The following is a 15,974-nucleotide window of genomic DNA, read 5'->3' on the forward strand; positions in this document are numbered from 1 at the left end:
GTTAATTTAGCTAACTATAACTCGCGCGCCCGCAATGCACTGCTGATGACGTCACATATTACATCACTCATGACATGGTCAGTGACATCACTGATGACATCACTGATGACATCTCAAATGACATCACTGATGACATCACTGATGATGGTGGTCCCCGGGACAGTGTGGGGGGTATTGGGGCCCCCCACACTTCTTTTTCACTATGCCCCCGAGATTTGGTCCCTCTGGGGAAAAAAAGACCGGGTTTAAAAAAAAAAGAAATTGGGGCCGTGGGGGTCCTTGTGGGACCACCTGAGCAGGCCTAGGGGGTCCAGCTGTTTCTACCCTGCCCCCTTTTTGCGTTCTACCCGTTTGTTTTTCTGCTTTATTGTGCCTCGATCTACCGAGCACAAGATGGCTGCCAACACTTCCTGGGTTAGAGTGTTCACAGCCAATGAGCATGCAGCTCATAGTCGGAAAGGTACGCGTACGGTACTCGTACGGTACTCGTACCCCGCGATTTTTGTCCAAAAAAAATTGGAGGGGGGCCTTGGGGGTCCTTGTGGGACCAGCTGAGCAGGCCTAGGGGGTCAGGGTGTTTCTACCCTGCCCCCTTTTTGCGTTATACACAATTGTTTTTCTGCTTTCTTGTGCCTCAGTCTACCGAGGCACAAGATGGCTGCCAACACTTTCTGGTTTGGAGTGTTAACAGACAGTTGACAGCCAATTAGCATTCAGCTCATTGTCGGGAAGGTACAGAGTACAGTAAGCTTACAGTAAGCTTACCATATGCACCTCTAGATATACTTATGATTTTACTTTTGATTATTCAGGAACTACTGAACGGATTTACACCATTTAACAAAAAGGGTCATCTGCGAACCGAACTCTACCTCTCTGCTAAATTTGGTGTAATTCAGTTCAGCCGTTCGGGCTGTAACCCTGGCTAAAGGTCCTATGGAAAATTGCATGCGGAAAACACGTTTTGGGACCCCCCTTTTTTCTCCGCCCCTGCTGCACGAATCACCCCCAAACTTTCAGGAAAGGAGCGGAGCAGGCCATTTTCTTGGAAAAATTTGCGATGATTCGTCCACCGGCACCAAAGTTATTCCAAATAGAATGTTGCGGATTTCCTACGGAAACTAGGTTTTAACTATAACTACCCACTGGCGACCGCCAGTAGGATATATATATATATATATATATATATATATATATATATATATATATATATATATATATATATATATATATATATATATATATATATATATTCACTGAAAAAACCATGGGTTTCACACCAGTTATAGTTAGGTGGAAATTTTACTCGCATAAAACCATTGAAATTCCTACGTTATAGTTAGTTGGACTCACTATAACTTGCGCGTGCAATGCATTGCTGATGATGTCACATATTACATCACTCATGACATGGTCAGTGACATCACTCATGACATCACTGATGACATCTCAAATGACATCACTGATGACAACATCCTTGTGACAAAGTGGCAGACCTCCTATCAGCATAAAATAACCTTTGACACACACACATTCAAAAATAGAAACTAACATTTTCTTAAAAAAGGAGAAACCAATACCAATTACAACAACTTATTAGGTAATTCCAACATCTACATACACATCCACTCATTCACCAACAGTTCTATATAGTCACTCATGCATGTACTTACTCATCATATGTACTCATACACCTATACATCCTGTTATACACTAATACTCATCCATATAGTTACTCACACACAAATTCACACATGCAAATAAACTATTAAAAACCATTTACTTGATTATACTGCTATATGCACACTACTACACATACTTCTACAGAAATGGAAACATATTTACTCTCTTAAACAATCAATTATAAAAACACATACTCACTAACCCACCCATACACACAATCATCCACCCATACAGTCTTGCACACATGATGTCTTCAAAATACATACAAATAGGGAGTCACTCATTCATGCATCTGTGCTCTACATAATATCCCCCACCGAACCATACAGACACTGATACTGATACTCAAAAAAACAACTAATAACCCATATACACACTCATGTAGCTACTCACCAACCCATGCAGCCACTTATACACAAAGTGAGACACAGATACAGATATTTAAATATTTAAACATTACCCGCTAATATATGTATTCACTAAGATACATTTAATAAGTCAGTTAACCAATCATTTTTACACAAAAAAACATCCATTTAGACATTTATTTACCCATTTATTCTTCCATCAACCTTAAGATATACATATATAAAAAAGATTTATTTTTCAGAAAGATACACATTCACTGGATGATGTCATCAGTGATGTCATTTGAGATGTCATCAGTGATGTCATGAGTGATGTCACTGACCATGTCATGAGTGATGTAATATGTGACGTCATCAGCAGTGCATTGCACGTGCAAGTTATAGTGAGTCCAACTAACTATAACATGGGAATTTCAATGGTTTTATGCAAGTAAAATTTCCACCTAACTATAACTGGTGTGAAACCTATGGTTTTTTCAGTGAATTTAATGGGTTTTTTAAATGCTAATTCCTAACTATAACTGGTGTGAAACCTATGGTTTTTTCAGTGAATATATATATATATATATATATATATATATATATATATATATATATATATATATATATATATATACAAACAAAAGCTGCTCCTGCTGCAACGCGGTGACCCGTGGACAAGTGGCGTACACTCCGGCGAAGCAACCGGAAAGTCAATATCCAGAACGAAAATTCAGTGTTGTACGCTCTCAGAAATCAAACACAGTCCAAGAGTGAAGTGGAACCTTGGTTTTAATCACACAACGCGTTTCGGCGACCTGCCTTGATCACGTGTGACATCAATGTGAAAAAAAGTGTGCTATTTACAAAACAATACAGTGAAACCAAAGAAGGACTATGGGTACATCAGCACATAAGCGTCAGACATATTGGAATGGTAATCATACGTTTACACTGCTGGTTAGAACATATCTAAATTCACATTGGTAAGACATTTTACAACTGTGGCATTAATAAATCATACCACATTGCCCCCCGTCTGCTGGGTGAAATAATGATAGTAATCATCATCCCTACCGCATGCCCATTACTCAAAGACCACGTAAGGATAAACTATTCATGTCGGACATATTGAAATGGTAAGGTACATCGGGGATAATAAATACCTGGCATTAAGTAATGTGTATCTCTTGAAGTATCAGAGATGCGCTTGCACGACCATCAAATTACCTCTAATCATGCACATCCAACTAAAGAGCGGTAATGACAAGTGTCCAGAAAACCAACACTAATAGGTGATGTGCCAGGCGGGTATCGTGATCTTACCCACATGACTGGAAGACGGTAATGACCAGTGTCAAAGGAGACCAAACCAGACAACCTCAAAGATGGGACTGCGTACTAAAATTAATTGTGACGGAGTCCTAAAATGTGTCCATGGGTGATGGCAATGAAGGTGGATCGTCCGGTCAATAAACAGTTTGTCATGGACCTCTTTCCCCACTACAGGAATTTCATAATAGTGAAAAGTGCTCAAGTGCAACATGCAATTCTGCTGAGACCTGCAAGGAAAATACTGTTGGGTCTCAGTCAAACAACATATAAGGCATGAGTTAGAGGGTAATTCATGATCAGTGTCCAAAATCTGTGCCAGTGTCATGACCAGTCTCCAACTTTGGGTGCTTAGAATCCAACTCAGCATAGTCCTACTGGCGACTGTAACAATTGTGCAGAACAGGTGAGTAAACAATAACTGACCATGAAAAAGTGTCTAAAGGTAGAAGTGCAAACTGGAAGTGCCAATGACAGTGGTGCCCAATTCTGGAATCCATTCATACTGGGAAACCCTGCCTGTACACCTGCAAATGAATACACAAAAGATAAAAATAATAGTTTAAATAATGCTATAGGAATTATGTTTCTAGCACACATAAAACATGTTGGAGAGAAACAAGCAAAATGAAAAGCAAGCAGCACATTTTCATTGTTACAGCAAAATCCTGTGAGCTACATAGGTTACTCATGAGTACATAGACAGGAAAGCAAACACTAGGAGTCAACCCTGAGATGTATTTCTAACTCCTCATCCCAGTTGAGCCCACCCGGGTACTTGCTTTGGAAGTTAATAATATGTCTTGACTCATGTTGTCTTAGGGATCACAACCTATCCCCTCCTCTGGGTTTGGCTTGAACCTGTTTAATGAGCATGTAACTCAATAAATTGGCATCCGAGTAATGTTTTTCCCTGAAATGTCGTGCCACCGGATACTTAGGGTCATGGTTGGTTATCGCCCTCCGATGCTCCAATATTCTCTTTTTAGCACTGCACTTGGTACTCCCTATATACCATAGGTGACACGGACATTCAATCACATATACTACATAACTTGTGCTACAAGTCAGAAATTGGGTTATTTTTCTTTTGACTCCATTATAAGAAAGTTCATTTTTATATACACTGTTACTACACGCTTTGCAGTGACTGCAGGGGTAAAAACCCTGCAGTCCATGTTCCGTGGATTCCTTGTATTCTGTAACATCATTCCTAGATACCAGATCCCTGATATTAAGATTCCGTTTATACGTTATACTGGGTCTTTCTTTCACAATATTACCTATGGTGTTGTCATTTCTCAAAATGTCCCAATGTTTAGCTATGACTTTTTTGACAGAGGTCGACTGAGAATTGTAAGTAAGTATCAACCTCGTCGTCTCGTCAGACTCTTCACCCACAGGTTCTGCCTCTTCTAGTGTTTCCTTCCTATCTACCTTGTCTGCTCTCATGGTAGCTTGTTTAATAACCCAATTGGGGTAACCTCTTTACTTGAACCTCTCTGTTATGATGTCGCGTTCTCTCTGAAATGCTTCAACCGAGTTACAGTTTCTCTTAGCCCTCAACAGTTCTCCATAAGGTATGCTCCATTTGAGCACCTCAGGATGGCTGCTGAGGGCATGCAGTATGCTTTTGCCTGCTGTATCCTTGCGAAACAATGAGGTACTAATGGTGTTATCTTTAATCTCAAGTCTCACATCCAGGTATTCCACCATAGTATTGCTGATGGTTCCTGATAGTTTGATGTGGTATCTGTTGGCATTCAGTTTAGTTAGAAAGGTTTCGGCTTGTACTTTGGTCCCCTTATAGACAATAAATAAATCGTCTATGTACCGTAGCCATACCATGACTCTACCAAAGTCTTCCTGCGGGTGGCACTGCCATGGATCTTCTGCTCCCAGTGTCCCATAAACAGATTCGCGAAACTGGGAGCAAAGCAAGACCCCATGGCAGTACCATTAGTCTGCCTGTAGAGGGCGCCATCAAATGAGAAGATATTATTTTTGAGACAAAAATCAATCATATTCATCACCATGGTATTATGTTCAAAAAACTTGATTGATCTATTGCGTAAGTACCGTCTTCCAGTCATGTGGGTAAGATCACGATACCCGCCTGGCACACCACCTATTAGTGTTGGTTTTCTGGACACTTGTCATTACCGCTCTTTAGTTGGATGTGCATGATTAGAGGTAATTTGATGGTCGTGCAAGCGCATCTCTGATACTTCAAGAGATACACATTACTTAATGCCAGGTATTTATTATCCCCGATGTACCTTACCATTTCAATATGTCCAACATGGATAGTTTATCCTTACGTGGTCTTTGAGTAATGGACATGCGGTAGGGATGATGATTACTATAATTATTTCACCCAGCAGACGGGGGGCAATGTGGTATGATTTATTAATGCCACAGTTGTAAAATGTCTTACCAATGTGAATTTAGATATGTTCTAACCAGCAGTGTAAACGTATGATTACCATTCCAATATGTCTGACGCTTATGTGCTGATGTACCCATAGTCCTTCTTTGGTTTCACTGTATTGTTTTGTAAATAGCACACTTTTTTTCACATTGATGTCACACGTGATCAAGGCAGGTCGCCGAAACGCGTTGTGTGATTAAAACCAAGGTTCCACTTCACTCTTGGACTGTGTTTGATTTCTGAGAGCGTGCAACAATGAATTTTCATTATATATATATATATATATATTTATATATATATTTATATATATATATATATATATATATATAAAATTTCTATGGCAAAATGAAACCCCCTCATTTTGTTCCTTTTCAAATTAAATGTATTAAGTGTTACCACTTTATTCCAATCAAGATGACTTCAGGTGTGCCATACGTTTGTCATAAGTAAGACTGTTAGCGTTCTAGTTCTTCTTTAGAACACTCTGGGACATTCTGTCATTGGGCTATAGTTGGGCTACATCTGGCTGACATAGATGCATCAATGACTGACTCACTGTTTGTATGTGTTTTGAAGACAGCATATGTGCAGGACTGTATGGGTGGATGAGTGTGTATATGTGTGTGTTAGTGAGTGAATGACTGTCTCACTAGTGTCTTTATCAGTAACGACATATGTTTTAATCTAGTATATGTGAGTATTGATGTATATAAGTGAGTATATGTGAGAGTGAGAGATTGTAAGAGTTCCTGTTTAAATAGGTATGTGTTTCTATAAGTGATTGTTTAAGAGAGTAAGTATGTGTAAGTTTCTTTAGAAGTAATGTGCTAGTGTGTGTATAGCTGTAAATGCAAATAAATGGATGTTCAATAGTTTATTTGCATGTGTGAGTATGTGTGTGAGTAACTTTTGGATAACTGTCAGTGTGTAACAGGATGTATAGGTGTATCACTACATATGATGAGTGAATATATGTATGAGTGACTATATAGAACTGTTGGTGAATGAGTGGAGGTGTATATAGATGGTGGAATTACTGAATTGGCTGTTGTAACTGGTATGGGTATCTCCATTTTTTTGAAAATGTTAGTTTCTATTTTTGAATATGTGTTTCAAGGGTTACATTACACTGAAAGGAGGTCTGTCAGTCTGTCACAAGGATGGTGTCATCAGTGATGTCATGAGTGATGTCACTGACCATGTCATGAGTGATGTAATATGTGACATCATCAGCAGTGCATTGCAGGCGCGCAAGTTATAGTGAGTCCAACTAACTATAACGTGGGAATTTCAATGGTTTTATGTCAGTAGAATTTCCAGCTAACTATAACTGGTGTGAAACCTATGTTTTTTTCAGTGAATTTAATAGTTTTTTTAAATGCAAATTCCTAACTATAACTGGTGTGAAACCTATGGTTTTTTCAGTGAATATATATATATATATATATATATATATATATATATATATATATATATATATATATATATATATTGATAAGGGTATTTTTTGGGTGAATGGGTGGGTTGGGGCATAGGGTGGTAGGGGTATTTATAGGGTTAGAGGTGGGTAGGGGTAAAGGGCAGTAGGGTGTTTTAGGCTATAGGGGTGAGTAGGTGCATGGGATGGCATTTGATGGTAAGGGTATTTTGGGGATTTAGGGGTGTGAAGGGGTATAGGGTGGTAAGGGTGTTTTTAGGCTATTGGGGTGTAGTGTGTGCTATGGGCATTTTTATGCTTTGAGTTGGGTAAGCTTATGGGTTTTAAGGTTATTTGTAGGGGTTATGGATTGGTATGGGTGCTAAGGGTATTTTTACGTCTTTGAGGCTCACCCACACCAGCTCGTCTCGTGAAACACACTCACTGACAAGAAAACAGCATCCATCATGAAATACATCCACTCCAGAGCCCTAGATGACCCCTGCCCAGACCATATTTTCAACCTCTGCAATCAACCCAAAGCAAAGAACTCCCCACAGCCCTCAACTCCTCTATTACTACAGACCACTTCCCCCAGAAATGGAAGCATGCTGACATGAAGCCACTGCTCCTTTTTCCAGCCAAGGTCATCAAGAAAGCCATCAGCATCCAGCACATTAGACATCTGGAGAACCACAACCTTCTGGACCCCTCCCAATCCAGCTTCAGAGCAAACCACACCACTGAGACAGCCCTAGATGCAGCCATGGATGACATCAGAATGCTGCTACACCATGGAGAAACAGCAGACCTCATTCTCCTTGCCCTGGCAGCAGCTTTTGGCACCATATTCCACCACACACTGATCAACAGACTCCACCATTTTAGATTCCAAGGAGCAGCACTCAAGTGGATCGCATCCTAACTCACAAGAAGAACCCAGATGGTCATCCTCACTTCCTACTCCTCGCTCACTAAGAACAGCAGTGGTGTTCCTCATGGCTAATCCCTCAGCCCAACTCTCTTCAACGTATACATGACACCCCCGACCAACATCAGCAAGAGCCACGGACTCAACATAATCTCCTATGCTTATGACACTCAATTCATCCTCTCCCTGACCAAAGAGCCAACAACCACCAAGGACAAGTTCAAAAGATGTATGAAAGATGTGGCTACTTGGATGCACAACAACTGTCTCAAACTCAGCACCGGCAAGACAGAAGTACTCATCTTTGGGAAAGGCAAGAATACCCTCTGGAACTATGAATGGTGGTCGCCCGATCTGGGTCCAACCCCAAAACCCAGCGAATGTACCCTCAATCTTGACATTATCCTCGACAGCGCTATCCATGAGGAAGCGGGTCAGTGCCATCTCCTCCACTTGCCTTCTCACCCTCTTAATGCTCTGGAAAGTCTTCAGATGGCCCCACCCCAGCACCAGGTGAACAGTAATGCAAACTCTCATCACCAGCAGATTATACTACCGCAACTCCCTCTATGTCGGAATCACCGCCCAACTCATGACGAAACTCCGGGATATCCAGAAGTGAGACTCATCCTCGAACTCCCCAGACAGACTTACATACATCATCCCTCACCTCAGGAAACTCCACTGGCTACCAGTCACAAAGAGATGCTAGTTCAAGCTGTGCACCCACGCTTACAAGGCACCACACAACAAAGTACTGGGGTACCTCAACAATTGAATGAATTTCCACCAACCTACCAGGAAACTCTGCTCCGAATTCCTCAATCTAGCAGCCACCTGACACATCTGCTGGATGAACAGTGGAGGCTGCTACTTCTCCCAACTGGCAGCGAAGGCCTGGAACAACCTTCCCCTGCACCTCAGAGCCTCCCCATTGCTCCAGGCGTTCAGAAAGGACCTAAAGACCTGCCTGTTCAACCAATAGTATTTCAGGGAGTATGAGCATGATCCTCCAGGGCCTCAAGATCCTCATGGGTGATGAAGTTGCGCTTTACAAATCCTGATTGATCAATTGATTAAATATCTGAACAAGAAAAAGTTAGAAAGTATCAGAATTTAAAATCAATATTGAGAGCTAAAAGGGGTTAAACATTAACAAGACCAATGGGGAAAAAGGGTAAGTGGCACAGGTATGAGGTTGACTGCAATACTTCAGCATCACTCTGAGATGATATCTCACAAATTACACAGGGCTGATAAGAGAAATAAAATAGGAAACTCAAATGATTCAGAGGCCTAAATATGAGGAGAATAGTGGTGATCGAAATGGAAATTCTCTAAAGCCTACTATATTTTTTCTGGACTCTGCTGGTCTAGAATGAGATGTTGATGAAATTACATCACTCATTTTTTCAGTTTATGTGGTGTGGGATGAAAGAATAAGTGAATAAAAGAGTATTGTTGGCACCTAGAATTTAGGAGGATTGGCATGCCCGTATAAGGTGAGGTTCAACTGAGAATCAAAGCAGACAATATGGCAGAAGTCCCTGAAAAGAGATGGGTCTTTATGGAAGTCGCTGTAGTTGGACATCAACAGTGGATATAAAAATGGCTGATGTACAATAATCAAATAATTAACCTATTTATGGATATAAGGTATAGGATGGTTCCACAAAGCAGAAGAAGGTCTTACTCAGCAACCTTTCTGCCCATTCATATGAAATCAGCATTCACACCTGCACTAGTTGGGAAGACCTTTATGAGGTGGAGAAGAAGTGGTTGCAGGATAATTGCAGAATTATAAACAACTGGGACAATTAGTTTGAGACATGCAAACGGGATTTTAAAATGAGGGAAACATACAGACTGCAGTATCTTCATATAAGGCATTGGGTGTTTCAACAAACATTGTAATTTGGAAACTCACTAGTTTTAAGAGATTAATATCTAGACCCCGATAAATTCTTATTAATGCCACTCTCTCACACTCTGAAATCACAAAGGAAAGTGCAGGAGAATGGTTCGGGGAGGCACAGTTCTATGAAAGAGTGGGAACAGATATATGTAATAGGAATGTTTTGTATAATACAGCTGTCCATGATAGAGATAAGCTGAAACTTATGTATAGGTTGTATTATACACTAGATAGGCTGACGAAATTCAGAATAAACAGATCAGAAGAGTGGTGTAGGGCATGCAAAGAAAAGGGAGATCTCTATGTGTACAATACAACCTTTCTGGAGACAGGTGTGGAGGTTGCAGGTTGACACAACAGGAAAGGTTATCCAAGGAAGTGGACACCGGTAGCAGGATTTGTAGTGCTGTCAAGTCTGTAAGACAGGGAACAGGGCCCAATAGAGTCCAAATGGATAAATCGAGTTTAGACAATTCTCCCATCGTGACAGTAATGGAATTCTTTGAAAGGCTCTCCTAGGAAATTTAATTGCAAATGCAATCCATTTGTGTGTTGCGTTCCATTGTATTAATGGTCACCACATTTTCAGAATGTGATGATGAGGTGCTCGCAGAAGTTGAAGTGAGAGAAGGAGAGCAGAGGCAGTTTTCTGACTGGTTGAGGCTGAGGTCCATTTACAGATTAAACAAATACTTTATATTTAACTGCTGGGCTGTCTGAGTCATAAATCCTCACAGAATGGCAACGAGGCAGAACTGATTCTCCCACAATTCCTTGTTGGTGATATAGGGCCTGCTGGGCTGTGAACTCTGTTGGGGATTTCGTGAGTTGTCAAGTTTTACCTCAGTTTTTGTTCAGAATCAATCAGTGAGGGCAGCGTGCTTTCTGCATTTCTATATTGCAGGCAAGGACCCCAGCCTGATCTACTATGGTTACTTTGTGCAATATATGCAAGTGTTGTTGCACATGAGAACTGCTCATCGTGATTAATTTGTGCGCTGATTCGAGTGTGGCAGATCTCTGTGCTCGAAGTTCCTGGTGTGTGGTCACGCCCCAGATTTCCCTGCACCACACATGTCACTAGGTCATGTAACTCACCCTCTACATGCTGCCATCTTGGATTGGGCACTTTTACATGCTTCACACTAGGGTCTGTGCAACTCGCAATTTTTCCTTATTCATACAGTTTGTTACATGACTGCATTTTTACTCAACTGTTGTGGTACACAGCTATACTACACTCTCTTTAAGTGAGGGTTTCTGGTAGATCGGCATATAAACTGTTAATACTAGTTTATATTGGGAGGGTGTTTTTATCTTAAGACATTTCTGCCTAACCATTCATGGTAACACCTCATCAGATTTTCTCACTAGCCCTAGGTGCACCTGTGATGAAGTGGCCTCAATGGAAGGGTTACTTCCTCAATTACATATCTAATATTATCATGTGTTCTCTACAGGGCTTATTGCAGTTTTCTCTATGTTAGCCTGACTGTGCACGACACAGACAGCATTAGCTTTGCACGTGTTACTACATAATCATGTTTACTTTTGTGCCATATTGTATTTCACACAAAACCTGCAGCTGTTTTCCTATTCTAATCTTTCCTCGGATTTAGTCTGAACAGCAGACAAGGGCAAACAACAATGTCCTTTGTTATTATGCTCTGGGCAGGCACTCGCACCTAGACACAACGCAGAAATGCAGGTGTTGTTTAGTAGCACATCACTCTAACAGAGAGAGAGAGAGAGAGAGAGATAGAGAGAGAGAGAGAGAGAGAGAGAGAGAGAGAGAGAGAGATTTTTCCTGAGAGAAGATTATGGCTGTATTTGAGATGTAAGACATTCATCTCGATATGCTAAATTATGGGGTCTGCTGCTAAACCAAGAGATCTTAGCTGTATAATCAGTTTTGTGTCTGTAGAAGAGGAGGGGGTTAGGTCATTATGTTTTATAATATGACAGAACTTTTTATAATCTACAGTTTATTGACAATGCTGATGGGAATCTTGCTAAGCAGTTCTTTTCTAATTGTGGCACGCATACTGCATTTCAGAGCACGATAGTTTAAATAAACATTTCAAACTTACTTTGTGCCTTTTTCATATCCTTGTGTGGACAAATGAGAGTACAAAAGGGAGTATCCTGTCTCCACGATCCCTGGGAGGGTCAGGTGTGTTTTGCTCTGGGGTGTCAATTTGCTTGTTCCTCTGGATGTGAGTAGGAGGGCAAGTGAAATACTATAGTTAGTCAGACTCGGGCTCATGGTACTGAGGTGGTATGATGACTGAATCACTAACTACTCATGTTCTATGGTCCCAAGCATAGTTATGTTCCTGAGCAAAATCCCTGCAACAATATTGCAACAATATTAAAGATGGCTTAAGGGAGGATCTGCCTGCTTCTCAGAATAAACAGATCCTTCTGCATTCCTTGCTAATGCAATAGAGGATTCACACAATCACGTTTCACCATCTGTTTGTATTTCAATCGATGGTTTCAATGTCTTTCGGCACATACAAGTTGTGCTGGAACCTATTAAGCATTATGTGGTAGAACTCAAAAAGCTTACTGCGTCATGCAAATTCAGCATTCTCCATGATGAGCTCGTAGGAGATCAGATGGTAATGCACAGCAATGATTCAAAAGTCCAGGAAAAACAATGGGCTAATGGTGATACTACACTGAAGGATGCTCTTGCCATAGCGAAGAAGTAGAACTTTCAACACATTGTGTCTAAACTGCTTTAACAAATATGTAACTAAAAGAACGCATTTTCAAGGTTGCTGTACCTGGGAATACTAGTTCAAAGAGCATAACTGAACAGAATGGGAATTTGTCACGCTCATATAGACAAGCAGGATGTTCAGTAGCTAACCAGAAAGGTTGTTATAGATGTGGCAAAAAGGAACCTTTGGTGAATGATAAACATTGTTCTGCTTGGAAACTAAAATGCTCTTTTTGGGACATTGTTCATAATTTTGCCAAAGTGGGCAGTAGAAAGAAACCAAATGCCACCGTCAAATGTTTTACTAATTGTTCTGAGTCTTATTTAGATAATAAAGGAGAATGTGAATTGCAATGTGATTTGAGCTTAGAGTCAGAAGTCTTGAGGTTGCGCTCCCATAAGATGTCCAAACCAATGTATTCTATTAGAATAGACGGAGTGTCAGTTGACATGACAGCCGATTCTGGTTCCCCATTTACCATTATAAATAAATAAGTGTGGGATGAAAAAATTATTGACACCTTAGGTGCAGAATTACTTCCAACTGCTCTACACCCAGGGATCTTTACTGGTGAGCCAATACTGATGGTGGGGTATCAGGTTGTCAAGTTTGAATTCAGAGGTAGAGTGTCTGAAGGGAAACTTTATGTTGCAGGGAAAGGGCTATTATTTTTGGGTAGGTTAAACCAGAGGACCCTAGAAAATAAGTTGAATCCCAATAGCCCAGAGCTGGTGCTTTTGCTAAATATTGAAGAATTCTCTTCACAACACCAATTCAGTCAATTTTCTGGAAAAGCTGAAATGAAATAATTCTTAAATAGAATTATACTCAGGTCACCCACAAAGTCAGAAATATACTATTTTGTATCAGGAATTATTTCGAGGATGAACTCAACATGTTGACAAAGGAAGGTATTATAGAGAGTATTGGAGCCAGGGAATGGTTAACCTCCTTAGTCGTAGCAAGACATGCCAATGGAAAAGTTAGACTTTGCATTGATTTGCATGACCTTAATTAGAACATCATTGTTGATAAATTTCCAATACCTAAAGTTTGAGAAATGTTGGCATTAACTAATGGTGTCAAATGATTTTGAACTCTTGATCTAACTGTGGCCCACCATCAGGTAGTGTTGCATCCTATGAATAGAAGTTTAACTGCTTTCATCACATCATATGGGCGTTTTTAGTTCCGGCATGTGCATTGTGGCTTAGCTCCTACTGCTGTTGTGTTCCAGTGTCTATTGTACCAACTGTTTAAAAATCAGGAGGCGTTATTTCTTTTCAGGATGACATGCTTATTGTGAGAAAAGACCACATTGAACATGGTAAAAGGGTAAGGGATGTGTTGTCTGTCCTGAATGACAAGTGTCTTAGTGCAAAGTTGAAGAAATGTGAATTTGCACTCAGTTCCATATGTGGGTCATGAAACCTCTGAGCGTGGGGTGTTACCAAAAAAAGAGTTGGCGCAGGCAATTAAGAATGCGCCAGCCCCAAATTTAAAGGATGATGTTAGATCCTTTTTGGGTTTAGTTGAGATTTATGCCATATTTGCCAAGTATGTTTCCACAAAGACATTTCAAATAAGACAACTGTTAAATTCTTTGAGTACATTTGAGTGGAATTAGCAAAAAGACCTGCTAATTCATGGTTAATCTTCCTTTCAATTACCTGATAATAATCATCATCAAGTCCAAGTAACTTTTTCAACTTCATTTGGATCCCAGAATCCTGGGGCGTTTCTTCTTTCACATTGAGGTTTGACAAATTTATTATTTTGGAAGCTGCTTTTGCTCCAATTTGTACTTCCAGGAATAGGTTTTCTACAACTGCATCTGTATGAACTGTCAGCAAACAATCAATCAATTAGAGGATGCACTACAGCTTGTTACAGCAATCTGCAAATAATTTAATTTGCTATAATAAATACCGGGTTTCATCACAAATGTTGCTTCATGTTCTCCAATCACCTTGTAGAGGGCTGAGTTTTTCAGAAATGCAGCATTATGGGATTTTAAATCCAGACAGATTTGAAAACCATAATTTGTGGATTTGGCACATACATTGAACGTGCTTGGGTTGTGTGGAGCCAGGCGGTGATTTGTTTCTTGTGCAGAGTAGGCAAACTTCGTTACCACCAATTCAGAGGATGCTTCCTGAAAATAAATATCACTTATATTATGAAGGTAGAATAGTGTGAGGAGATAAAGTTATTTGCTTCTCTAGTACCTGTTATAACAAGTCACTGGCTCAGCAAGCATTGTTAAACCATGACCTACCAATTTACTTTATTTCTACTTATTAGATTCAAGACCCATTGAGTGCCATGAACAGTCTGACCATTATTATTATGTATCTCTCAGACCAAAATAAGCAAAAGAGATGCCAATTGTCTTTGATCCATGAAAAAAAGGTATGCAAATTAGTAACAACAAAGTATGAAACTACCTAATGCATTATTATTTGGGAGAACTGTGTAACTTCTTTGCCTGACAAGTTTAAGAGCAAGACATGTTATAAAATGTGTACTTAGGGCCAAGTAAAACCATGGAGTAGACCCGGAAAGCTCATTAGAAATGGCAGCAATACTTCCTGTAACTGAAATGCACACATGGCACTTAAAGGGAGTTTGCTTATAGGGAAAGTGTTTTAGATAATTAGCAATGGATGTGACATGTAATTGTCACATGGCTTACAGTTATTATCCTGACAAATGGTGAGCAGAGACAAAAACACCTCTTACCTGAAATTTACAGACCACATTCTTCCTTTTTGTAAGCAACTGAAACATTAGTTGATAGGGTGAAAGCTACATCAAATAATAATCACAATCCTGGTCAGGGTGAACCTCCAAAGTCACAGTTTAAATATGCGCTTAACCCCCTGGTAGTTTGGTACAAAGCAGTGAGGCTTCACTTAGAGGCAATGTGTAAAATATTTATGCAGAACTACAACAGTAATAAAGAGAAAACACAACACCAGAAAAATCCCAAACCAATTTTGAAACATAGAGTAGATTTTAATAAATAAAATAACATCAAAATGACAAAAATACAATAAGTAGAAACAGGTATGAATTTTAAAACTTTAAATTAAAAATAGAGCGATAGAGCACTAACTGCAAATATCTGGTGTGTTAGACCAGGTCAAAGTAAAAGGTTAAAGGTCAACCACAAAGGAGCGAGTCGTA

General features: G+C 39.9%; 1 protein-coding gene across 2 annotated transcripts in view; it reads right to left on the minus strand.

The window, feature by feature from the left end:
• Positions 1–15,974, minus strand: part of LOC147747532 (vitellogenin-A2-like) — a 527,187-nt gene that overhangs the window by 254,759 nt on the left and 256,454 nt on the right. For both annotated transcript variants that reach the window (XM_086954020.1, XM_086954019.1), the window contains 2 exons: positions 14,715–14,940; positions 14,456–14,628 (listed from right to left, as the gene is read on the minus strand). In XM_086954020.1, the coding sequence (XP_086810146.1) occupies positions 14,456–14,628; positions 14,715–14,940 (399 nt within the window). The remainder of the gene's footprint in view (positions 1–14,455; positions 14,629–14,714; positions 14,941–15,974) is intronic.

The sequence above is a fragment of the Lissotriton vulgaris genome, chromosome 1_1, assembly GCF_964263255.1.
Source record: "Lissotriton vulgaris chromosome 1_1, aLisVul1.2, whole genome shotgun sequence".
Lineage (NCBI taxonomy): Eukaryota > Metazoa > Chordata > Amphibia > Caudata > Salamandridae > Lissotriton > Lissotriton vulgaris.